The sequence below is a fragment of the Botrytis deweyae genome, assembly GCF_014898535.1.
Source record: "Botrytis deweyae strain B1 chromosome Unknown BDEW_022, whole genome shotgun sequence".
Taxonomy (NCBI): domain Eukaryota; kingdom Fungi; phylum Ascomycota; class Leotiomycetes; order Helotiales; family Sclerotiniaceae; genus Botrytis; species Botrytis deweyae.
In genome coordinates, this window is record NW_024066229.1 from 371,290 (window position 1) to 398,563 (window position 27,274).

The following is a 27,274-nucleotide window of genomic DNA, read 5'->3' on the forward strand; positions in this document are numbered from 1 at the left end:
ATATCTAATCTTTTATAGATTGAAGTAATACAAACTACTATCTATTTATATAATATTAATCCTTTTAAAGCTTAATTATTTAAATCCTTAAATAAAGTACTGGATATTTGATTTTATAAATATCTATAATTATCTGCCTTAGTAATTGTGGATTACTTAACTGTTAATCTTTATTTAAATTAGAGTAGAATATATCGATATAGATGTAGAGTATATTCTTTAGATAAGGAAAAAGAATTAGATATAAATAAAAGAATTTATAAAATTAATCCTAAAGCAAATATTGAATATTTCATTGAATATATATTAGGTTTTTCAATTTATTATATCTGAATATTCAAACTCAAGCGAATTATTATTATTCGAAATATTACTTTTTTTGAGAAAAGGATATATAAAATGAATTAATTAAATAAAACTATTGATATATATATAAATCAAGAGTTATAGTAATTTATATTAACTCTTAATATTTAATAGATAATTAATATCGATAATATAATTATCAATCAAAAGGATAATATAATAATTTCTTTATATACTATTACTAGTTCTACTGATATTACTATATATATTTCAGATATATTTTAATACAAGTAGAATTCGGGAATATCTTTAAAAAATAAAAGTTTATATAGGAATACTAAAAGTAGTAGTATATATAAGGTTCTATATTCTGGAGAGGCTTTAGAGATAAAAGATCGAATTCAAGAATAAATAATTATTATTAATTAATTATAGAAATCTATAAGTTCTACTTTAATATCAAGTAATTATAGTAATTAATCTGAAAGTATAGAATATGAGTATATTAATAATATTATTCAAGTTATATATAGGAAGTACAAAAACAATTCAGATATTTATCTTATTGATATTATAAACACCTATGTTGTAGAGAAAATAATATCACTGAAAAGATTACTTTTTTTGATATATATAATCAATCAATTCAAGAAAAATAAAATTCTATTTCTTTTTAATCGAAAATCCAAAAAACAAAGAATTATAAGGATTAAAATCCCTTATTCAATTCTCAATTTATTTGAATATTAATCCTTTGCTTTTAACAATACAACTTTTAATATCAATATATTTATAGATTATTATTATCAAATTTAACAATAAAAGAGATTATAGAACAATCCCTTTATAAATAATTATACATTTATAGGTATTTTTATTATAAACTTATTATTAAAAAATGATTTTTGTATCGAAGATTTCTATTTAATATTTTAATCTAATTATTCAAATATGAATATATAGAGGAATATCCATTTATTTATTATTATATATAATGTGATTATCTTTGTAATATAAACAAAACCAAATCCTTTTAATATATCTGAAAAAAGAGCCTTAAAGAAGCTATCCAATCTATATCTATTAGAATTATCCAAACTACTTTAGTGTTATTACTAACTCAAGGATTATTTCTTAAAAAAATAGTTTAAATATAAATATAAGATTGAAATTAATAACCTAAAAGATTACAAAATATGATATAAAATCAATGTATAAGATATACTAATTATTCTGATATTATTATAATAGGTATTTATATATAAATATAATAAACAAGGATTCTTAATATAATATCAAGCTAAATTAGTTATTTATAATAATCTTTAAGTAAAGAATATTATCAAATCAATTTATATTGCAATACTTACTAGAAGATTATTCAGAATTATAATAATACTGATAACAAAATACAATTTGAAAATAAAGTAATTTGATATTATTAATATATTTATTAATACTTATAGGGATCTATTAGATATATCTATAATTTACTATTTACTAAATGAATTTAAGAAATTAAATAAATATATAATTCTTAATTGTGTATTATATAATCTCTAAGATTCCCTTGTATTATGGTTTAAAGATTTTAGTAAGATATTTAAGAATTTAGATTTAAATTAATATAAAGAGGAACTCTATCTTTTTATAAACTTAGATTAAATTATTTTGATATTATTTTTTATGGATAATATATAGATTATATATTATTGTAAGAATGTATTAATAGCTGATAATATTATCTCTGATATTAAGGCTGCCTATAAACTAAGAGATTTAGGTGATACAAAGTGATTTTTGGGTATTCGAATTATTTATAATCAAAAAATGAAAAAACTCTGGTTAGTATATAATATTTATATTGAAAAGATTGTAAAAAAGTTTAATCTTAATAATAGTAATGTATATATATCTTTATTAATAATAGAATTTATAAAATATGATGGAATTGTAATTATTATATTTATATAAATCTATTAAGAGAAGGTAAAATCAATACTATATATTGTAATTATAGTTAGAGTAAATATTATATTTGTAGTTTTGTAATTTAATTACTTTCTAATTAATTTATTTCCAAATTATATGAAAGCAATTGATTATTGTATATAGTATTTTTGGAATATAAGATATTATTCAATTGGATATAATTAAAAACAGATTCTACAGCTTTTATTCTTTTCAGATATCTTATTTATTAATGATAAAGAATTATAAAGATTATCTTAAGGTTTTGTAATCTTATTATTTAATAAATTAATAATATAAAAAACTTCAAGGCAAGATATAATTATTATATTTATTACTAAAATCAAATTATTTAATATTAAATATATATTAAAAGAAATATTAGTTATATTGTAATTTCTTAAAAAAATCAATTTTGTAATCAAGTAATTAGTTATAATTTTTTGTAATAATTAATAAATAATCAGATTAATAATAAAAAAAAACAAAAGGATTATTATTAAACTAAAATATATTAATATATAGAATATATAATTATATTAAGAATATTCAAAAGAGAGTTTTTATTTTATATATTTGCTTATAATAGAAATAATAATAAATAAATTAATTAAAAACTTATTATAACAAAAATTCAATTATTTTATATTCCTTTTAAACCTACAAAATATAAATATCAGAATTAGTAAAATCAAATAGGAACTTTTTCTTTTAATATATACTTCCTTTTAATATATTCAAAATCAAGATTTATCAAATCAATCTATCTTTTCTTATTAATTAGTTTATTGCTAGAATTAATTATATTATTTTAATTAATAGTATTATATTTATTATTAAGATTATTATTATTATCAATATCAAATACTATTTTATCTTTATTTTTTGAAACAAAATGAGCAGATTGTAATCAAGCCTTTAAATTCATTATAGGGATGTGTACTTTGACTTTTGTATATTTAGCTATAAGAGATTTAAGGGTAAAAAAGAATTTCTGTTTTTTAATTAAAAAGAAAGATAATAATTTTAATGAGAAAAATAGATGAACAAATAATTATAATAATTAAATAGGGGGAAAAAATATAATTTGTATTAATAATAAAAAAGAATTAAGATTAATAAATTTGCTATTTTTTTTAGTTATTGCTAATATAATTATTATTACAATATAAATTGATTTTTAATTTAGAATAATCCTTTAAAGAGTATATCAGTAGATTATAATAATATAAAAAGATTAGAATATACCTTTTCAGGAAGTATTATAAATTCAGAATTATAAAATTCCAATAATCGAATAGTTAAAGATTTCAAATACATTAAAAGAAGTATATAAGTATATATAATATACTTTTAATATTAAAAAAAAAAAGCATTTTTCTATTTAAAATACTTATTATACTCTTTATAATAATCAAAAAGAAAAAAATGAATATACTTTATATAAAGAATAGAGTTTTGTATATCCTTATTTTTAAGATTATATCTAGAATCTTTTTATTTACATTTATTATAAGCTTTGTGAGTAGATATTTGGGGTTTATTTAATCTAAATATAAGAATAAATTTATTCGAGAAGAAAGGGGTTTTTGATAAGGAATTTTTATTGTTGAAAGGAAGATTAGGAAAATAATCTTTATCTGTATTATTAATAAAGAGATTATTGTATTCTATAAAAGTAATCATTATATAATATTTATTTACTTCAATCCAATAATTATAAATAATTTTAATTTTCTTTAAAAAGTTATTATCAGAATTTTATTGAAATTTATTAAAAAAAGCTTTATTCGTAAAGTTCTTTTATTAGAAAATAATCAAATCTTAATAAAAAATAATAATTAAGTAGAAATATATTAAGTATTTGATTTATTAAATTAAATATCACTTTTCAGTATATTATACAAAGAGGTAGTTATATATCGACCAGAAATATCAACAGAATCAAGGGATTCTCTGAAAGGAAAAGGCATATTTAAAGAATATATCAAATTATCGAATATAAAGATTAAAAAAAGAAAACTATCTCTCTCTTATAATTATCTTGATTCACTATATCCCCCAAAATCCATTAGTTTCTATTTAATTCTATTATTACTATAAAAACGCTATATATACAAATCAATCAAATTAATTAATATAAATATCTAGTTAATAATAATCAATATAATTCAAGCCTCCTGATATACATCAATCCAAAGAATTAATTCCCTTATTTTAATATTGTTATTTTCTTATAGATTGTCTAAATAAATAATATAATTTACTCTTTTCTTTTATAAAAAACTCTATATATTTATATATTTTATATTCTTTTATTTAATAAATAAATCTATCTAATAAATAAATTTATAATAATTATTCAAATAAAATACTTACTAATACTTATACTACTTACTATCTAAGAATTTTTTATTTGTTTATTATATAAATCACTTGGTATAACCATCAAAATATCTAGTAATCTAGAGGGTATATCACGGAATTTATTATATAATATAATCTTATAAGCATTAATCCCAATACTTCTTCAAAATACTCACTCCTATAATTACTAACATTATTTCATTCATTTCATTTATATACTCTATATATCTAATTAAACAAATATCTTATTTGATTAGAATATATAAAACAAATATAATTATTAAGATTATACCTCAAATCAATCTAGTTTATTATTACTTTACATATCTATTCTCTAATCAAAGTAATTATTAGATATAGCTATTACCTCCGTAATAGGTTGAATTTTAGATTTCTTTAATAATAAGATTAGAATTTCTCCTAATAGTTTTTCTATTATAATTATACAATATAGTTAAGCTATAAATAGAATCTTCTGGATTTTCGATTCTTTCTTTTATTGGTTGATATATAACCCTTATTGAATAAACAATATAATTATATAGGTTACTATTATTTATATAGTATTCCCTTCTTGTTTCGTATTAAATAATATTGTATTCCGTATTATTTAGTTTTTTCGTATATCCTTTTATCGACTATTCAGAATAGTTTCATACTAATTCTATATATAAATAAATATATATAATATATTTATTTAATATTTATTATAGTATTTATATAGGAATAAAGGATTTCTTTTTTAATTAAAGTAGCCTCCTCTTTTCGAATTAAATTCAATATATAAAAGATATTTAGGATTTCGAAGTTGATTAGATTGTAATTCGGATCGATATAATTATATATTATAGCGTTCTGTATATAATATAAAAACCAAACAGTGTATTCTACAAGTAATAAATCCGAATATATAATATCTTTATAATTATAATATACTATATAACTATATACTGAATCCTCGATACCTAATTGATCTATTTCAACTTGAATTTCGTTTTTTTAAATTATTAGATAATATCGAACTATTATTTGAAATTGTAATTTTGTAAGGAAATTGCTATTATTCCTAGTTTCTTCCTTGCTTTTGTATTGAATTACTTTATATTTTCTATTATCTTGGAACTTTTGGAATTTTTTAATTGCTCTTATAAATATATCTTCACTTACAAGTTCTATATAATATATATATATATATATATATATATATATAATTTAATAATATAAGTGAAGTATATATCAATCGACAAAGGTTCGATGGTTCGATAAGGATTCGATAATTCAATAAGAGTTCGATAGTTCGATAAGGATTTGTATACGTATATATATATATATATATAAATCGATAGCTATATAGTTCGATAAAAGTTTGGTGATTCGATAAGGATTCGATGATTCGATAAGGGTTCGTATATAAGCGATAACTAGCTTTATATCTTTAATAAGGTATGATATTTAAATCCATTATGTCCGGTGTAGTAAGGGGATTATTATATTGCCGATAATATATAGTATTGATAGTGTATAGCACTATTAAATAATATTCCTTTTGTGTAATATAGTTTTTATATTAATACTATACTAGTATATATAAACTAAAAACTTGAATATAGATTCGGGATTGATATACGCTTGTATTAGCGTATGTATGCGCTTAGGTGATATGTATAACATCTTGATTGAGTGAATACATATCAACTCAATAGATTTTGAATACGATTTCGTTAAATACTCGGATTTCGGTTGCTTTTTTGACTGATTTTCAGTCGTACAACCCTTTCCTTACTTTTTCGAATCGAATATCGATGTGTATAAACTTGTATTTTAATTGTAGATATGAGATACCGGGCTTATAACCTATTGTAGGTTATAAATAGATATATAGATATAAAATATATATAAAATATAAAAGGGATTAGACTAATATTAATCTATTATAAAAAGCTGGCTCAATTTAACAACTAAAAAGCAATAAAAACACATAATATTTTGAAATCTGTATTGTAATATTGAATTTCTTATCCTATATTAAGAGGGAAAAAGCCTATATTATATACCTTTTCCATTCTATCCTAGCTTTCCGCTTTCGTTTATCTCTCATAAATCTCTTCCTAATTCGGCCATTCCTTCGAAATAAAGCTCCTTTTCTTATTCTTTATTAATGGTCGTTTTCGGAATCTAATATAGTTGTTTTCGGAAACTAATAATGGTCGTTTTCGGAAGCTAAATACGGTCGTTTTCGTATGGTCGCTTTCGGAAGCTTATAAGCGACGATCACGTGATTGGTCATGTGATCCTGTGAATCGCTCTTAGTATAGTATATGAATATAGAACTGTATATATATATATATATAAAGATGTATTATTATTTTTTATATAAAAACAATATTATTATAAATTATTTATAAATTATATCTAAAATTCTTTTCTTTTAAAAAACAAAATATAATAATATTTATAAAAGTTTTCAATCAATTTTTTTTAATTAAAAACATATAGAAATAAACTTCATATATTTATTATAATTTATTTAAGAAATTTGAATTTTTGATTTTAAATATAAGCATTTTTATTTTTAATATTATTTATAAGGTTATTGATATTTTTACTTAATGTATAGACTATAAAGGAGTCCTGAGTTGGTGGTTTAGGGGATAACATGTAACAGTCAAAATCGCATGACTTGTTAGTCACAAGTAAATTACTCCATCTTGCGAGTGTGGATTTGAGCAATGAGTCTTTGATAGATGGGTATCTATATAGATACTTCATATACCTATGAAATAATACCATAGCCATACCATTCAGCAAAGATACCGGTACTGCCATGGTCGAACGAAAGAACAATCACGATATCGCAATACCAGGAAACTCAATATCTTTAACATCTAAAACACCACACCAATTCAACTCCTCTCCTCGTCCTCCGCAAACCCCTAATGATGCACGTGACGAAAGAGGATTTATTCATTACCAAGTCTCGAGCAAGTATCGTACAAGGAAACATATATCATCACTCTCTTCTCTCTTCCGATTTCAAGAGAGAATTCCAATCCCTCGAAAGTATCCAAACCCCCACGCATGAGCGTCACCACCAGAGACCAGAGCTCAAAACAATCTGACATTCCTCCTTAGCAAAATGTTCATCGTCTTTGAGTATCAGTATCTTATCAAGAACTAGCTAATAGTTGACACATTTTTCGCAACGACAATGCATAAACAAAGTACACCTCTCAAAGTACCTGATATCATCAGAATAACCTACCTACCTACCTAGGTATGCCATACAAAAACACCTCTTCCAATCTACAAAACACCACGACTTTCCCACTTCCTCCAAAATCTCTCCAATATGATACGAATATACCGACTTAACCTCGCCTGAACATTATTTACATAAAGTAGCTTAATAGCACGATCGATAAGTTGATACAATCCCGAGTCATTAGTAGAACTCCGACCAGAATAAAATACTGACCTATTCATTGATCGCGTTCCTCAGGAGGATTATCAGCTTCTGCAATATTCACAAAATTCAATATGTAATATGAGGGTTGAGTGCTCAATCGATATCCATCTAGAGGTCGTTTCGCTATACAAACCTCCCCAGCTTGAATGTAAAGACTGTATTTCTCTCTAGCGGCCAAAGCTAGATATGTGCTTAGTACAGAATTATAATATATTTGGAAGAAAATGGGCTCGTTAGTTGACAATAACCTGTCCGGATCTTTTCCTCCACGTAGACAAACAATACTTTCGCATAAATCACAAAGGACTAGTATGAGAAGAAGTTGCAAAATCGTGTGGTTTAAACGGCCGATGGGGTTGAAGTTGTAGTTGCAGCTGAATAAAGATCCAAGTAATATTTTGATATTAACAAGTAGTGTTGATTGTTTGTTGCTTAAAGTAATATAATTATATAGGAAGGTACTCAACCCTCGCTTTCCATATTTTTCCCACCAGGTATCTCCAATCCCTCATTCAACACCGATAATCATTTCCCGCTCTTTATAACATATTCTACAAATTCTTTTCAAAATTGAAACGAGAGACACATATTAAGCCAATTTCTCACCAGCCTTCGACTCATCGATGGCACGAGTTACAGGTTGAGGTTCAACACGTGATTTATCCGCATAATCCCCAGCCGAGAAAGAACCCGCTGATGAAGTGTTGATCGGTGGATCCTCGTGCCAAAAGTCTTTCTTTCTAATGGAAAATATTAGCATTTACTTTCTTAACTTGAAGTATGGCTCAAGAACTTACCCCTTCGAAGCTCTTACAAGCCAAGCTGGCAGAATACCACCCTTGATCTTGTATGTCCATGGCTCCTTGAACTCCTTATCGTATGGTACAATACGGCCACCGGAAATCTTTTCTAATGCCCAGGTTGTGGTGTTGATAATCGTGTATGAAATGATACCGGCAATTAAACCGTATGCAATAGAATATGTGAATGGCATCACAGCCAATGTAATAAAAGCTGGTAGTGCATCGCCCCAATATTTCCAGTTGATATCCTTGGCAGCTTTGCACATCATGGCACCGACGATAATCAGAGTGGACCCTGTAGCCCAAGGTGGAATGGAAGCGAAAATAGGCGCGAAGAAGATCGAAATAAAGAAGCAAATGCCTGTAACCATAGCAGTGATACCAGTTTTACCACCCTCAGAAATTCCAGCGCCGGACTCAATGAATGCCGTAACTGGTGATAGCCCAAAAAGTGAGCCGATAGAAATGCCGAAAGCTGCAAAGAAATTAGTGCGATTGAAATCAAAGGGGGTGAGTAACTCTCACCATCGACAAGATATGCTACAGCTGAACCTTCGAAATCTTGAGTCTCTTCATCAATGGCTCCGGAAAAGCGTGCCATGGAATACAGTGTTCCCGTACAATCCAAAATGTCGACATAGAGGAAAGTAATCAAAGCCAGGCCAAATTGTCCTGTAACGCCAGCCACGTCCCAGTCTTGTGCCACAAGTGTCTCCTGAATCCCATGGAACGTAACAACTTTCTTGAAGAAGTCAAAATTGGAATCACCGGTAGGATCGTTGTGTGGAAAGTAGGTGACCGAACTATTTCTTGGCCAGGAGGTGATCGCTACCAACAAAATGCCAGCAATGATTGCACCCTTAACGCGATATGCCATAAGAATTGCAGTCACAAAACCACCACAGAATATTCCAATCCACATAGTAGGCGAACGCATCTTAGTGGATCCAGGACAAACACCGGTCTCGTCGAAAGCACTAGCGACGCATCCTGCAAGTTCAAGGGGGGTAGATTGAGACCCTGTGATAACACCAAGACCTGCACTGTATCCAAGACCAATAATTGCTGTCCGATAGTTAGTGTTGGGGTCTTCTCATGGTAATGTTATACTTACTCAAATAAAGACCGATTCCTACTCCAGAAGCGAGTTTGATGGAAGCGGGGATGATTCTCGCTAGCCATTGTCTCAATCCAAGTAACGATAATGCTACAAACACAAAACCTTCAACAAAGACCGCAGTGAGGGCAAGTCTATATGAAACGGGCCCGAGTCCGTGAAATCCAACGACCGTGTAAGTAAAGTAAGCGTTCAGACCCATCCCTGGAGCCAATGCAATTGGCATGTTTGCAAATAGTCCCATACAGAATGACGTTAGAGCAGAGATGGCAGCAGTTCCAGTGATGAAATCCCGACGGATAACTCCAAGACAGAGATTGTAGTCAACATCGTTGGCACAAGTAGGATCAGTCGTGTCGGTGCAAACGCAAGTTCCACCGCTATCGGTGAGAATGGTGGCATTAACCTGAATTTTCGATGTCAGCTGATATCGAAGACCGAGCCAACCCAACCTGCAATGAACTTTTGAAGGAGAGGCTGTCCTTCTCGTGATTGTGAATGATTGGATCAGGTGATATAACTGAAGAGACAAGAACATACAGAAATAATGTATGCCATTGCGAAGAATGTCGCCAATCCAGCACGAATTTCTGTCAGAAATCTTGACCCCTCTCTTGACTTTACATGACCAGAACCTTCAAGACGAAATCTTCTTCCGACGATGCTGCCGGCAACAGCATCGTTGAGTTTGGTATCCCAACCAACCATGATCAACCAGGAAATTCTCAACGAGATAATAGAATGGATTGTAGTTAGATCTCTGGTCGGTTCGTTCCGAAACACAGAATTCACTGAAATCAAGACACTGTACCACAGCAATAACTATATACCTCTCTGAAATTCGCCCGCATTGAAAAGTCTTATCTTTCTGACAATCAAAAATTTGAAGATTCTATTTGTTCGTGTGGAAGTGCTGATTACCGCCAAGCAACCAAGCTGCTAACTTTTTGGCTTGGCCACTTGGCAGCTCCGATATTGGCCCTCATTTACCAGTTAGACGTTCCAAAAGATAATCCTCACCGGACCTAGCCTCTCGATGGGCCTAGTATCATGCTAATGTGGTAAATTACCCCGGGCTGATATCGTGTTGCTTGATAACTTACATCCTTCATTATCATCTTGATACACTTCTGGTAACTCGATAGATGTGGTGAGCGCTAAATAGATAACCTATCGTTTCGGGCTCAATACATTTGAGTCGGTCTGTAGCTTTCACGCCTACATCCGCAAATCTATGAGGGGAGTTCCGAGGATTGGATATGCAATGGAGTGTGAGATGCGGGGACTTTCAGCCTTAGAGACTTGATGGCCTATCCGGGGGTATGGAAAGTAATCATGGCTCATGTAGGAAATCTATCGGTGAGCAAAGGAAAGATAGCCTCAGGTGTGTGGGAACCCATCAGAAGCTCAGAACACCCGATTGCGGCGTATAGTGGCAAAGTATCCGTGCATTGTTACTAAACAAATGTCAAATCTGTACTCGTATGTTCAGACTGAATGATTGTGATTGAACTTTGTTTGACGATGTATATATATAATGTGCGTAAGGATATGGCTTCAATGTTCTGATTGGAATATCAATTGAGGGAATGATATTCATCTCTTTTGAACTCTGCAAAGAACATTAATATTAATTGTGGCAAGGAAAGCAATTGCATTGAATGTTCATATAGCAGGTACTTTTGAGATTACCTATTGAGATTTCTGGAAATCAAAAGTGTTGAACACACCCATACAGGTCGATGTGCCTCCCGAGGTCATTTTTGATAGGAACATCTGGTTGGATTGGAAGGTGATGCTTCCTGTGATGGATCATTGGGTATCAGTCCGGCTCAAAGAATGAATACAAGTATATGATTCAAAATATTGCTGTACTTCACTTAGTTTTCCAGAGAAATGACGGTGTTGAAGGCCAAAAAGAAACATTCAGCAGGAATGTATCAGAATGGCTCTTGCACGTGATACCACCCTCACGTTGAAATATGATTAAGCGAACATTGAAGCTCCGATGTTCCGACTTCTTCGATGATGATAAACTCAGTGCCACCTATGCCTTGGAGAATTTTGTGAACAGCTTCAACGTAACCCTTTCACTTACCAACCTGCGCAATGGCGCCTCTGGTGGATAATCCCATGATTGCATCCGCAACATTGCATAATCCATGTGAGTTGAACCCCGCCATTCAATAGTCGATGCACGATTCTAACTGATCTCAGTACCGCTTTGGTTGCATACTTATATCTGGCCCTTTGCGATTATATGGCCTGTCTTCTTTCGATACTATCTCTCGCAAGACTTATACGATCAACACATCGGCGGGCAAGAATGGACTTTTGTGTGGTGTGGGACAATCATCACGGCGCAAAGTTTAGTATGGCTCAGCACACATTGGAATATTAACTTAAGATCTCTGTTCACTTCGAAATCCGCAAAATCTGTTCCAACTGCCCAGCTCATCAAGGTTCATCCTATTACGAATGCTGGATCTGCGGATTTCTGTAAAATAGAAAGAGATAATGTAGGTTGATTGCTGTTCTCCCACAGTCGTCTTGACTAACTCCTCTTAAGGCTGGTGGAAAAAGCAATGTTTCTTTCCTCTTTCAAAAACGTCGATTCCTCTACGATCCATCAAAGAACTCGTTTGCACCCTTGACATACTCAATAGATCAAGAGCCAAAGCCACTATTGGAGACATATCAAAAGTCTAGAGGTATTGATTCGGCATCTGAGCTTTCCAGAATTCATCAACATTATGGCGATAACACTTTCGATATCCCGGTCCCTACTTTTTCAGAATTGTTCAAAGAACATGCAGTCGCACCGTTCTTCGTCTTCCAAATCTTTTGTGTTGGGTTATGGATGTTGGATGATTACTGGTACTATTCCTTATTTACCCTGGTCATGTTGGTAGGATTTGAGAGCACAGTAGTCTGGCAACGCCAAAGGACCTTGACCGAATTTCGAGGAATGAGTATTAAGCCATACGATATTTTCGTTTACCGATTGAACAAATGGGAGGAAACGCAAAGCGATAAACTTCTACCGGGAGATCTCGTTTCAGTTGGCCGAACCAAGGAGGATAGTGGTGTAGCTTGCGACATGATTTTGGTTGAAGGAAGCGCCATTGTGAACGAAGCTATGCTTTCTGGAGAAAGTACCCCATTATTGAAGGATTCAGTGCAACTCAGACCCGGTGATGCAGTATTAGAGCCAGAAGGTCTTGACAAGAATGCATTCCTTTATGGAGGAACAAAAGTTCTACAAATTACACATGGAAATACCGATGAGGAAAGACCAAAGATCGCTTCAGGCGTTCCATCTCCCCCGGACAATGGTGCTATGGCCATTGTGGTAAAAACTGGATTCGAGACATCGCAGGGAAGTTTGGTTCGAACCATGATTTATTCTACCGAGCGGGTATCTGCCAATAATGCTGAAGCATTGTTCTTCATTCTTTTCTTATTGATTTTCGCAATCGCTGCATCTTGGTATGTTTGGGATGAAGGTGTGAGAAAGGACAGAAAGCGATCCAAGCTTTTGCTTGATTGTGTCTTGATTGTTACCAGTGTCGTGCCCCCGGAATTGCCCATGGAGCTCAGTCTTGCAGTCAATACTAGTTTGGCAGCTCTTAGTCGTTATGCTATTTATTGCACCGAACCATTCCGCATTCCATTTGCCGGGCGCGTTGATGTCGCATGTTTCGACAAGACCGGTACATTGACTGGAGAAGATTTGGTCGTTGAAGGTATTGCTGGTTTAGGTCTAGGCCATTCCGGTACCGATACCCCTCGTGAAAACGATGGTGCCCACAGCCATATCACCCCTGTCCTACAAGCTTCGTTGGAGACCACATATGTGCTCGCTACAGCTCATGCCCTAGTCAAATTGGACGAGGGCGATATTGTCGGAGATCCTATGGAGAAAGCTACATTGACTTCGTTGGGCTGGACACTTGGGCGAAATGACATCTTGTCTAGCAAGATTCAAACTGGTGCACCCTCATCTTCGGTTCAAATCAAACGCCGTTTCCAATTCTCGTCTGCCCTTAAACGTCAAAGCTCTGTCGCCTCATTGACCGCTCTCAATACCCAAACTGGCAAGAAGATTCGTTCTACTTTCGTTGGTGTCAAAGGAGCTCCGGAAACTATCATGAGAATGTTGGTCAAGGTTCCCGCGGATTACGAAGAAACCTACAAATACTTTACCAGAAAAGGATCGCGTGTTCTTGCTTTGGCCTATAAATATCTATCTACCGAGTCTGAACTTGGCTCTGGCAAAATCAATGATCTAAAGCGTGAAGAAGTGGAGAGCGAATTACATTTCGCTGGTTTCTTAGTCTTACATTGCCCTCTCAAAGATGACGCGAAGAAGGCTGTACAAATGCTCAATGAAAGTAGTCACCGTGTCGTTATGATCACAGGTGATAATCCTCTGACCGCCATCCATGTTGCCAGAGAAGTTGAAATTGTGGATAGAGATGTCCTCATTCTTGATGCACCAGAACACGATGATTCAGGGGAGAAGCTTGTATGGAGAAGCGTTGATGATAGTATCAGCATTCCTGTTGATCCTTCCAAGCCTATTGACAAGAAGATTATCGAGAATAATGACTTGTGTGTCACTGGTTACGCTTTGTCTAAATTCAAGGATCAATCTGCACTTTCTACCATTTACCGTTACGCATGGGTATATGCTCGTGTATCTCCAAAACAAAAAGAAGAAATTCTTACCGGTTTGAGAGATCTTGGTTATCATACTCTTATGGCTGGTGATGGAACAAACGACGTTGGAGCCTTGAAGCAAGCACATATCGGTATTGCGTTACTCAATGGTTCGCAAGAGGATCTCAACAAGATTGCCGAACATTTCAGAAACAACAAAATGAAAGAGCTTTACGAGAAGCAATGCCAGATGATGACACGATTCAATCAACCAACTCCTCCAGTACCCATATTGATTGCACACTTGTATCCACCAGGACCTAAAAATCCACACTATGATAAAGCTATTCAACGGGAAGCTGATAAGAAGGGTATTTCTGTGGCTCTTATGGAGACAGCTGCTAACAAAAATAAAACTGATGAGGTGGAAACGATTACTTCGCCTGGCGCTCAAGCATTGATTAATGGTCAGCAAAATAAGCCGACTTTGAATGATGCACAGAAGAAAGCAGCTAGTCTTGCTGATAAAATGACACAAAGTCTGATGGAGGCAGAAATGGATGACGACGAGCCACCTACAATCAAGCTTGGTGATGCATCCGTCGCTGCCCCGTTCACCAGTAAACTGAGTAACGTCATTGCCATTCCCAACATCATTCGTCAAGGTCGTTGTACACTCGTTGCAACTATTCAAATGTACAAAATCCTCGCTTTGAATTGTCTCATTAGCGCCTACAGTTTGAGTGTGTTGTATCTCGAAGGTATTAAATTTGGTGATGGCCAAGTGACAATTAGTGGAATGCTCATGAGTGTTTGCTTTTTGTCAATTTCCCGGGCTAAGTCCGTGGAAGGTCTATCCAAAGAAAGACCTCAGCCAAATATCTTCAACTTCTATATCATTGGATCTATTCTTGGACAATTTGCAGTTCATATCGTTACACTCATCTACATCGCTCGTTTCTGCGATAAGATTGCTCCGTAAGTTAAACCTTTCTCTCATTCTCGCCCGCGCAACAAGTACTAATACCTCATCAGACGTGACCCAGACATTGATCTCGAAGGAGAATTCGCTCCATCTCTCCTAAACAGCGCTGTCTATCTTCTTCAACTGATTCAACAAATTTCCACATTCGCAATCAATTATCAAGGTCGTCCATTCCGTGAAGCCATTTCCGAAAACAAAGGAATGTACTACGGTATCATTGGTGTCTCCGCGATCGCTTTCTCTTGTTCGACTGAATTCATTCCTGAGGTTAATGAGAAAATGAAATTGGTTCCATTCTCATATGATTTTAAAGTAGTAATGACGACCACGATGATTGTGGATTATCTTGCTTGTTTTGTTATTGAAAAGGTGCTTAAAGCTCTTTTCAGTGATTACAAACCAAAGGATATCGCGATTAGAAGACCAGATCAACTTGCAAGGGAACAGAAGAGGATTGAAGATTTGAAGTTGGAGGCGATGAAGGCAGAGGAGGAAAAGGCTCAAAGAGAGATTGAGGAGTTGGAGAAAAAGATCAAGGCCAAGGGTAGATCATGAATATTATCAATGGCAAAGTAGATACGATACGCAGGTAGATTGTATATTATAGATTACTATTGGGATTTTCATCATTCTGTCCGTTGTGTTTTGATATTTTACGATTAATGGGTATTCATTTGGCTTCATTTTGTGTTGATTCTCTCCGGAATATGTAGCATCTTCTACATCTCGAATGTCATGAAAACACTGAATATATTCGCATTTCACCTTCTCCAAGATGCCGAAATAAGCTTTCTCTGAAGAATGAAAGAGTCTGGTATCAGGTCTGACGGTCTGTATCATGGGATGTTTAAATGTTGATAGATGGAGGTCCGTCAGTCCAGCTAATGTAAATCCTATGGACGATTTAGATATCAAGTATCAGATACGAAAGATAACTAGTTGATGGCTATGGATATGTGTTTGGATATGTCTATGCATGTGCAATCTCTGTGTAAGCTGGTATCAAACACCACCCCTTCTCTATTGACATCGAAGCCCAATCAAAGCTCTCGAATAAACCTGGTACTTTCCTCATGCAAGAAGTAGATCTCTACTCTTCTTATAGACACCTAGTCGTTAAATTCTCTGATCTTAGCCGCTTTGGAGTATAGGAGGGATCGATAAATGAAAGAGGTACTCGAGATTCCATGTGATTCATATGAGATGTAGAATCTGATGAAGACAACTTGTAGCACTGAACAAAAGATACATTACCTACTAGTAGATTTTGGTTTCCTGGGGAATATTGAAATTGGAAAGAAATTGAAGATCTAGAGTGTTCTTTCTTTCTTTCTTTCTTTCTTTCATGAACATACTTTTTATTGTAGTTCTGATAGAGATATGCTACCGTCAGCGAAGCTGAGAATTAGAGCGTTGAGGCTGAAGAAAGAGCGGCGGGCAGTGGGAGTCTCATATTTCCTCGCAGGAGCTTGCTTACTTACTCGTCCTATCAGGTGATACAATGTATGTAACCCTGAAGCTGGATGTATATATCACAAGATGGTGGACTATAGAGGACACATTTGGGTTCTTTTGGTAGTGGGGTTGCTTGGGTGCTGGATGCATGCGGCATGGGTGAGTGAGTAGTAAGTAAGTCAAGGTTACTTGATCACATTTCATATCATTTCATATCATTTGTATCGAAGCTCTGTTCTTTTTCTGGGGTTCTTCGAGTACCTACATAGATCAATTTTTTCGTTCTTTTGATTTTCTATCTCATGCATGCATGCATGGATGGGGGAAAGTCTTGAATATCCCGTTTTAGAACACCCAGTCGGCTCTGATACTCGATCTTGATTCTTGCTACGGCGATAGACAAATCACGAGGAGAAAAATTACATACTCTGTACATACACGACAGTACATTCGTTCTTGAGCTCGCTAAAAAACAAAATTAATCTGCCGGGACTGAAAGTTGGTCTATTCGCTCACAACGCTAGAGAACGATGAATCAAGGATCTCGGCATTATCTCCGAATGCCATCTAGGAGCGGATGAGGGCGCCCCAATTGGGAAATATGCTGTGTGATCAATGCAAATACCGGGGAGGTGAAACATTGTGAAATCTTCTTGTACGAACGAAGGCTCGAGGAAGGATGGATGATGGATGGGTTTGCGTAAGGGGTACATCCGCTCTTGGCTAGGTGGAATTCTATCGCATTGCTGCTGGGAATCATGTGTTTGAGAAGATCGGCTGGAGTTTCCCTATTGTTCGCACTTGCCAAGTTGCATTTCGTGCTTTTGTGGAGAAGGGGGTGTGCGATGGCAAAATGGTTATGATTGTCAGTTGACGGGCGGTGCGGATGGGAGGATGTAGATCCCTAATGTTTGTCTCAGGTGCCGATGAATAGCTCGAACGGTACTTGTTGAATTTCGGTAGATAGGTGTAGAGGAGATAATCGCCGATATATTTTATTTTCCATGCTGTACATTCACAGAGAAGTATGAGTTGGAGGATCAGTGTATAGCAGTTTAGGGAGATGGAAATGGCAAAATGGTCATGAATAGCTCAAATTTTATTCATAACTAGGTAATGCATACATACTCGAGTACATAAATATGGTATCTCTTCATCTAAACAAGCCAAATCATCGATGCCAATTACTGACATGCTAAACATCCGAATCTTCACGCCAATCACACCTCATGAATCATCCCTTATGCACCCAATCCAAAAATTCGCTCCAAAATCTCATCATCACTTGGTCCATCACCCTTGATAGCCGCATAGGCTGGAGCCAAGATACTCTGTTCGATCTCGGTGATACGTCCATCAGATACGTATAAGATGTCTCCTTCTCTATCAGTTGTAGTCATCAAGAATGCTGCGCTTCTAGCTACAACATCACAAGATTGCGCCTTGTGAGAAATGGCAGCCATGATACCATCGAGATTAGGCAAAACCTGGGTGGAAGTCCAGGATGGTGCGAGGGTGTTGACTCGAATGGGGAGTTTTGCTGCTTTGATGGTTCGTTGGATTGAGCGGCCGAAACCGAGGACTCCTGCTTTGGCTGCGGCTTGGGGGTTGTTAGTTTATAGTTCAATTTTGGGGAATTGGGAGAAGGGGAAGGTATCTTACAATAATCAGGTGCTCTCAAAGGTTGTAATCCAGTACTTGATCCCATGAGTACGATGTTTCCTCCCTGAGCATTTTGCTTTAAATAGTGGATTGCCAAACAAGCGGTATTGACTACGCTCTTGAAGTTTACTTCCAAGACTTCATGGACTGGTTCCTTGAGATCTCCATTCTCGTCGGTGTCGAGGGCGATATAGTTTCCTCGAGGACCGATTCCAGCATTGGCGAATACATAGTCGATGTGGGAGAATTTTTCGACAGCGGCTTTGAAGAGAGCAGCGAGGGAAGACCAGATGGCTACGTTTGTTTGGACGAAGAGGAAGGAGGGGGAGGAGATTGGTGTGGGTGGAGGGTTAATGTCTGCGCTGACGACGGAGGCTCCGAGAGATAAGAGGAGGTCGATGGTTGCGAGACCAATTCCTGAGGAACCGCCTAGAATGAGGGGTTTTACGTGAGTATGAGGGGTTGTGAGGAGTAGATGTAAGGTACGCAGGTGTGGGAACTCGTCTACGTGGTATTGATGTACGATGAATGTAACGTACCTGTCACAATGACAACCTTGCCTTTAAGACTGGCTAAATCCTCGTTTTTGATAATGATTTCAGACATGATGTATAAATGTATATATATGTATGTATGCGATTGGTGTTGTTTCTTGTGAATAGTACAATATGATAGATTCTGGTACAAAGGAAGAACTATGGGAAAATCACAATTGATATGATAGGAAAACCTCAAGGACAACAGCAAGCTTAAACAACCCCTCAAAGCTCAACATGACAGCTGTTAGTGGGGCACTGGTCCCTCACTAGTAGAACTGGTCTACTCTGTATACATTTGACACTTCATGCGGAACCTCGGGCTGGCCCTCTTGGGAGGATATAGCGCCGTAGGCTACGAATTAAATGAATTTTCGGGTGGAGCGAATTAAGATTAGGTTCATGGGCTACGAAAGTCTTTCGAGCGAGGAAATTTGAAAACATGTGACTGAGATCTCCGACTTGGAGAAAAAAGTTGGATTCTGAAGCTTCAGGGTTATGTTAACCGACCTTGAAGGCTTGAACCAGGGACCGAATGAATTTTAAAACAAATACAGTATCGCCGATACCACCATGTGGAGCTTTTAGTCGCTTAGGCAGAGTAATAATATATTTCATATTGGAGTTCTAGGGCTCCACGCAAGTTGAGCGTGCGTTCATGGATGTCCCCCATGCTGTTTATTTTTTCTGTATCAATTGTGTGGAAACCCGTTGGAGATGCTGTTTGGAATGGTCGATCTTACTGTAAATGTAACTGCCGCGGCGAGGGACTCTGTGAACATGTATCCCACTTTTGTTAAGATTTGACTTGGATAGGAGCCCTTGTCAACGATTTTAAAAGGGAAACTCGAAGAACACAGTCCCTGGTGTCGATGAAGATCATGATTCGTGAGCCAATTCTCCAATGGGAACACATGGAAATGATATTCAGCGTAATTTTGAGAGTTTTTTGCTCCGAACAAGCTTTAAGCGGAGGGGATGCTGCGATTCGTTACCCCTTGAATTGGTGGTCTGATACTAATGAGTTGAGTCTTGACTCTTGACAGTCTATTGTTCACGATTCCATAATTAATTCAATAATGGCTATCGATTTATACACTACCTAGGTGTATACTCAGAGAAAAGCTTTGAATTATGAATATAGTTCTGGAACTAAAAAGGAATGGAGCGCGGATGAGAAATGTATCGCCGGTAGTTCAACTCATTAGTGATATATCAGTTCTCAGTCAGGACGCCGTCAAGACACGACTAATCAACGCTGCATTACCCTATCACAACAATGAATCTCTCGAACACGAGGTTTTCCTTCCACTCTAGACTTTATCCTTCCAGATATACCAAGTGCACACCGTACATAAAAGTAGGAATCACACCCCTACCAAGCTCCCACACTAAAGAAGTAAAGAAGCTCAGAACTTGGTCTCGGGTCCACCACCAATCGAGCCGAGCGAGGGCACTTAGAATTCTTCATATGAACAATCCCAAAGAGGAATGACATGAACACCGTACCCATATGATTCGAGCCAGGAAGTCTCGAATTATGTTTTCTCGGGCACTTTCCACCCTATCAGCATGCAATGCACGCGCAGGGAATATCCTAAAGTATCACGAAGGGGAGGGATCTGGAATGAGATTTTTTGATCATTATGATCTATGGAGATATATCAAGACTGGGAAGGAAACTAAGTGCTAAGTAGATAACTACTGCACTGTACTTTATTTTCGCATTCGTGCGATTGGATTTCTAATATGCATGCGTATACTTTCCAATCTTAGTATCAGTATCTGTATCAGTGTGGTCTTTTTTTTTTTTGCACGTTTGGTTTATCTTATCTTACGATTCTTACATACCTGCCTACTTTGTGTGTTCGGTGTGGTTATTGAGCTTGATCTTGAGATCAGCTGGTTGGCAACAAATCGACGAAGTGTGACGAGAGCAGAACCGCAAATATGTCGAAGATCGCAGGGGATGGAGTCGCATTATTTTGGACCTCGATTTTGTTGCTGGCGTTGTGTTGGATTACTTTTTCCATGCGTGCGGGTGTGAGGTTGTGGAGGAAAATTTGGGGATTGGATGATATTGTTATGTCGATTGGTTTGGTATGTTTTTTTTTGGTGTTCCCTTTCTTGACTTCTTCAAAAAGTGGGTGTGTTTGGGGAGAGAATTTGATGCTAATGTGGTAATGGATGAGTAGTTGCTATTTACTGTCACGAGTAGTCTGTGTATTGTGTGCAGTTTCTATGGAAGTGGCCAGAAGGCTAAATACTTGAGTGCGCATGAAATTGCGAGGGGGACTAAGGTATGTACTATTTATTGTCTTCCCTGAGGAATAAGTTTCAAGGTTTCTATCATACTGATAATCCCGTAGCTCTTCTTCATTGCTGAATTCTTCTACGCTACTGGTGCTGTCGCTATCAAATGCAGTATTGCAGTAACTCTCCTCCGTATCGCTGATACCCGTCGTCGCTATGTTTATACCGTCTGGGGTATTATGATCATGACCGCTATCTCTGCCCTTATTTTCATGATAGGCATTGCGAATATATGTCATCCGATTAATACTCTATGGGGAGAATCAAATGGAGTGTGTAATTTGCAACTGAACAGTGATGTTAGTTTGTTCTTTTCGGCCGTGGAAATCGCAACGGATTGGGCATTAGCGATTCTGCCGGCGGTGTTGTTGAGGAATATTCAGATGAAGAGTAGAGTTAAGGTGTCGGTGGCTTGTATTTTGGGATTGGCTGCTTTGTGAGTTCTCTTGGTTTCTTGGGTATTTGGAAGATGGCTTGAGACTAACTCATCTTCAGTGCAAGCTGTGCAACAATCGTTCGACTTCGCTACCTATCACTCTACAGTGATCCCTCCGAATTCATGTTCGGTACCGGTCGCATAGGACTCTGGTCCGTCATCGAAGAAGCAATGGGAATCTTCGCCGGATCTCTCCCTGCCCTCCGTCCTCTCTTATCCCTTCCCTTCCTCAATCTCAGTACTACCGGAAACTCCAACAATCCCACATCAGGAAAGAATGGAAATGTACCGCGCACTCAACACGGAACAGGGAAGAGATCGGATATCAATCTGGATACATTCGTTCAACTAGGGGATTCGGATATTGAAAAAGATGATGGGGAAAGTCAGAAACATATTTTGAAAGAGACAAAGGTCACTGTGACGAGTGCTAATAGGCATTCTGCGCCAGGAGAATGGGAACAGAGTCAGATTTTGGGGTGGAAAGGAAATAGGAATTCGCAGAGAAACATTCAATAGGGACTACGCTATACCGCTCCGTTTTGTTCGAATGACGTAAATTCTCGGCTCGAAGTCAAACGATGAAGGGGCTTCAAAAAGGAGGGAAAATACACACAGGAAAAAAGTATACGAAAGTTTTGTACGATATATGGATATGATACCAGGGTGAGATATGGCTGTTCTACTTACGATATTGAGTATGAACACGTATCAAGAATTACCCCCGCCGGCGTCACATCTTGGAGTTTTTAGAACATCTTGAGGAATTGGATCTACACAGAACAGAAGGGCTGGATACCAGGAACACGTTCGGTTGGCCATTTAATTTGGTTGAGAGCGTCGAATATTGATAGATCGAAATGATGTTTTGCCTCTATATATATAAAGGGTTTAAGTTCTGGTACCATTGAGATTATGATTATAATGAAGTTTAATTTAACACAAAGGATCTTCTTGTTGATTGTAGGATGTAGTTGATCAATCAATGTCTCTGATATCGGTACATTTAAGGCGTGGTTTACTTGTGGCTATGAAACTTTCCGATTGAGCGGGTGTGGCTCTTGTGGCTCGTGAGGTTTATCATGCGCCACAGATGATCTCACATCACATAGCCCGGAGTAGCTAGCTAGACCCTACCAATATCATACTCTCAGTAGTACAGTCAGTCAGTTAATCAATTCCACATCTATCGCTGTCCAAGACAATAAGCAAAAGTATATCTTCAAATTTTCAAAGTCTGTATTCTCAAGTTTATCGCTTCATATCGTACTGCCAATCAATAAAATGCCCTTTCACTCACTCTTTTGCTGGCACCACTGGACGTCATATCATAAAACTTAAGCTCACCCGGCTCGGCTCACTGAGCAGGTGCTATCCACCGCCTATCTGCCAAGTAAAGAAATCCAAATAGGCTTGATAGAAAGCAAATCTTGGAAGTGGATGCACATGGCACAGAACGCGAATTGGCAAAACCAACAACTTCCGAGTAAACACATCAATGCGATAAGTCATTTTTCCTCTCGAAGCAAATTGTTTTGACACCATTGCATTGTCGTTCAGGGAAAGGAAATCGCAATTGAGACGGGCGCTATTGCAATTCATTGCATGCAAAATGGTTCAATGGAGAAAGCTCTTCGGTTTGGATGGAAGGTTGGTGAACCCCGCGATATATGATAGCTTGGAGGAATGAGCTATCAATGGTGTGGATAACGCAATCGATACTGATACTCTGTTGAATAGCGCAGATCAACATCTTTGGCGCGATGAGGCTCGTCGTCGTAAGTCTTTCTTCTCTTTTGCTTGTATTCCGTCGAGTCGCATAACGAATTGCGCATTTGTACAAATCACAGTTCACAACTCACAACTCACAAAAACCATCAACTAACATCTCTCAGTTCTTCCTTCCTATCGCGACGATGAACTACCCAGCGCAATTCCTCCTCTTGAAGTAACTAAAACTGCACTTCGTCTCCGTTACCTCATTGAAGAAGCCGTACCATGCGAACTCGAAGAAGCAAATATCGTATGCGCACATTCGAAAATCATAACTAGGAAGGTTATTGCAGCCGCAAAGGAGGCAGGAGGAAAAGATTATGGTGCTTGTGTAGTATATGCATTGTTGGTCTGTAAGAGATGGTTTAAGAAACAGGCTATGCTAGAACTTTGGGATGCAGATTTACATAATGTGAGAGCGGTGGCTTGTGAGGTTATTGCGAAACAATTGTGAGTCTTCTGCTTCTATGTTTTGAATTCGGAATCGGAATAGGAAGCGATTGAGGGAAGTAAGAGACTGACATATGGCTAGAATCGAAACGGAAGAAGATCAAGATTATCTTTTACAAAATGTGTTGTTGAAAAGATATTCGGTATTGGTCGATGGAGAGCAAACTGCACCTGCGAATGTTATCGAAAGAGCAGTAGATCTTCATGCTCTACGTGTTACCGGTTCTTCGGGATATCAGAAATGCGTCAATTACCTCTGGAGAGGATGGCTCGTACAAGATGAGAACGATCCTTCTCAATTCGTCGATTATAAGAAAAAGGACAATACATATTACTGGACTCATGTTGATCCAGATCGCATGCGCGCACCCATATACCAAAACGCTACTCAGATTATCTTCTCACTGATCTATTTGGCTTTGTACACGGGTGCTATTAGTACAGTCAATCCAAGTGGAGATTTGGATATTGTGGAAATCATCCTTTACATCTTCACAGCTGGTTTCATATGTGATGAGGCAAGCAAGTTTTGGAAGGTTGGAAGATATTATATTGGATTCTGGAATGTCTTCAATGTGATTCTTTATGCCCTTCTAACGACAAGTTTGATTACGAGAATTATTGCTCTTGGCCACCCGCTACAAGATGATGATGGGAAGAGAGGAAAGTTCAATGAGCTTAGTTATAATTTCTTGGGTATGTTTAGTTTAAACTTTGTTCAATGGCTGAAAATTACTAACATTTATAGCTTTCTCTGCACCAATGTTCTGGATGAGATTATTACTCTACCTCGATTCCATTCGCTTCTTTGGAGCTATGCTTGTCGTTATCAAAGTAATGATGAAAGAATCTCTCATTTTCTTCGCCCTTTTATTCGTCATCATCATTGGTTTCTTACAAGCATTCATTGGTATGGACATGGCCGATTCTCATGTCGACTCCGCTACATTCATCCTTCAAGCAATGGCCAACGCTGTCATGCAATCCCCAGATTTTTCCGGTTTTGACAACTTCGCTCCACCTTTCGGAATTATTCTTTATTACATCTTCACATTCCTTATCATGGTAGTTCTGCTCAATATTCTCATTGCGCTTTACAACTCTGCTTATGAGGATATTACGGATAATGCCATTGATGAATATATGGCACTCTTCTCTCAGAAGACCATGCAATTTGTCAGAGCCCCAGATGAGAATGTCTTCATCGCACCAACTAATCTGATTGAAATCTTCTTCCTCATTCTTCCTTGCGAATGGTGGATGCCAAGGAAACAATATGCTAAACTTAATGATTATGTTATGGCAGTCATCTATTCTCCATTGCTGTTAATAGCAGCTTGGTTTGAACAAAGAAGCGCCGTAAGAGTCAAGGGAAATAGACAGAGAGGTGATGATGATGATGATACAGTGGAGGAGTGGGAACAATTGAATGGTGAAGTGGATTTCGAAGGAGAGGGCTGGGAAAAGAGAGTCAAGGGCGTTGTACCAAATGTGGAGAGTGATGAGGCGACTTGTGAAGTAAGAGAGTTGAGGAAGGAAGTTGGAGAACTCAAGGAGTTGCTATTGAAGTTGGTGGGAGAGAAGGAAGGTGGAAGCGATAAAGGGAAGGGCAAGAAGAAGTAGACAAAGTAGTTATAATCAGGGACAGTGCGGTATAAAGGGGTTATTGGCTGCAGAGGAATACGAAATTTCATCGTTGTTTGTGAATGGGAAAAATTACCTAAGGGGAGAGATAGCGGATTATTCTTGATAATAAATGGAAATAGTAGTAAGGAATGGAAAGTGGGAAGTGGAAGCGAAGGCATTACTGGGCTGGGCGATTTTAGGTGGAAAAGCAGGCGGTGTATTTAATGACCTTTTTTATTGATACCAATATGAGATTTTAGCATTGTAAGATTTTCATGACTGTGTATTTGCTTTTTTGCTTGTTTGCTTGTTTGCTTATATCTATATGGATTTGATTATTACAATATAAAGAGGTAAATTTGTTAGTATATAATTCTACTCAAGATATAATACGTACTGGTAAGTATCTAGCATCTTCAAGAACATTAAGAAAAGCCGCATATTTTTTCATATGATATTTTATATATTACATCCATCTATCGAGATTTCCTCACTATATTAATATACCTACCTACCTAGTTAATACTAATGATTATTATTATTTATTCAAATCAAGAAGTTGAGAGAAAATCTCCCGAATAGCTAGCTGATCGCGAGCGATAGGTATTACTTCTTGTTTGGGATCTGAGTGGCTAGTTAGGTGGGTAGGTGGGTAGGTAGGTGGGTAGGTAGGTAGGTATATGGGTAGGTAGGTAGGTATATGGAGCGCTCGAGTGGATTTGTATTTTGTGATTTGTGTGTTTGGTTGTGTGTTTGGTTGTGGGAGGTGAGGTGAGGTGAGGTGAGGTGAGGTGATGGGTGGGTATGGATGTTATTTTTTTTCATTCTGTGTGCTGTGTTCTGTATTCCTAAATCAGACTCACCCCATGTGTTCACACATCGGGGTTGTTATTTGTTATTTGTTATGGCAAAATTGTGATTCTCAGTATGGTATGTGTGAAAATGGCATTGGGGGTTTTAGGGGAGCGGGTTATATATAAATCTGGTTGACGAGGGTCTTTAAGAGACTCTCTAGCATTTATTCTATCTGAGGATTCTCTTGTGAGATTACTGAATTCCTAAGGGTTGAAATTGGAATTGAATTTAATATTTCATATAAATAGGTACTACAATAAACCTAATTCCAGCCCAAGGAGTCGGATAGTTTAGGAAGATAATCGATTGTGAGATTGGATTAGGCGTCGTGTTTTTATATAAACGTGTATTTAGCAAGCGAGAAACATCGTAAAGAGAACTCTGAGTGAAATCCTAAAAATAATTTCATTCGGTGTCGATTTCATGTTTACACTATAATTTAGCGGAATCTGATTTACATTTCCATTTCCATTTACATACCCTACTTCCCC

The 27,274-nt window shown here is 36.0% G+C and overlaps 5 protein-coding genes across 5 annotated transcripts; 3 read left to right on the forward strand and 2 right to left on the reverse strand.

Annotated features, from left to right (window-relative positions):
• Positions 1 to 8,499: 8,499 nt before the first annotated feature.
• Positions 8,500 to 12,084, reverse strand: EAE98_008478 (uncharacterized protein). The gene is made up of 6 exons (XM_038956101.1): positions 11,723 to 12,084; positions 10,571 to 11,642; positions 10,028 to 10,436; positions 9,439 to 9,978; positions 8,908 to 9,388; positions 8,500 to 8,850 (listed from the first exon to the last, which is right to left on the reverse strand). The coding sequence occupies exons 2-6, from the start codon at positions 10,736 to 10,738 to the stop codon at positions 8,700 to 8,702; spliced, it is 1,749 nt and encodes a 582-aa protein (XP_038807560.1). The 5' UTR covers positions 10,739 to 11,642; positions 11,723 to 12,084; the 3' UTR covers positions 8,500 to 8,699.
• Positions 12,085 to 12,139: 55 nt separating this feature from the next.
• Positions 12,140 to 16,232, forward strand: EAE98_008479 (uncharacterized protein; the record flags this gene model as incomplete). Its single annotated transcript, XM_038956102.1, has 4 exons — positions 12,140 to 12,194; positions 12,248 to 12,549; positions 12,600 to 15,670; positions 15,728 to 16,232. The coding sequence occupies 4 exons, from the start codon at positions 12,140 to 12,142 to the stop codon at positions 16,230 to 16,232; spliced, it is 3,933 nt and encodes a 1,310-aa protein (XP_038807561.1).
• A 2,141-nt stretch (positions 16,233 to 18,373) lies between these two features.
• Positions 18,374 to 19,400, reverse strand: EAE98_008480 (uncharacterized protein; the record flags this gene model as incomplete). The annotated part of the gene is made up of 3 exons (XM_038956103.1): positions 18,374 to 18,732; positions 18,795 to 19,223; positions 19,334 to 19,400. 3 exons carry the CDS (start codon positions 19,398 to 19,400, stop codon positions 18,374 to 18,376), a joined length of 855 nt encoding a protein of 284 aa, XP_038807562.1.
• Positions 19,401 to 21,280: 1,880 nt separating this feature from the next.
• On the forward strand, positions 21,281 to 22,598 carry EAE98_008481 (uncharacterized protein; the record flags this gene model as incomplete). Its single annotated transcript, XM_038956104.1, has 4 exons — positions 21,281 to 21,430; positions 21,526 to 21,630; positions 21,700 to 22,079; positions 22,139 to 22,598. The coding sequence occupies 4 exons, from the start codon at positions 21,281 to 21,283 to the stop codon at positions 22,596 to 22,598; spliced, it is 1,095 nt and encodes a 364-aa protein (XP_038807563.1).
• Positions 22,599 to 23,691: 1,093 nt separating this feature from the next.
• EAE98_008482 (uncharacterized protein) lies at positions 23,692 to 25,925 on the forward strand (the record flags this gene model as incomplete). The annotated part of the gene is made up of 5 exons (XM_038956105.1): positions 23,692 to 23,729; positions 23,820 to 23,857; positions 23,975 to 24,302; positions 24,385 to 24,998; positions 25,051 to 25,925. The coding sequence occupies 5 exons, from the start codon at positions 23,692 to 23,694 to the stop codon at positions 25,923 to 25,925; spliced, it is 1,893 nt and encodes a 630-aa protein (XP_038807564.1).
• Positions 25,926 to 27,274: the final 1,349 nt, after the last annotated feature.

Bases quoted from the DNA above. Each gene is read 5' to 3' on its own strand.
- EAE98_008478 (XM_038956101.1), bottom strand. From the start codon at position 10,738: ATGGTTGGTTGGGATACCAAACTCAACGATGCTGTTGCCGGCAGCATC. The intron at 9,979-10,027 runs GTAAGTATAACA...ACTATCGGACAG, and splicing joins AGGAATCGGTCTTTATTTGA to CAATTATTGGTCTTGGATAC. The intron at 8,851-8,907 runs GTAAGTTCTTGA...ATTTTCCATTAG, and splicing joins CTTGTAAGAGCTTCGAAGGG to AAAGAAAGACTTTTGGCACG.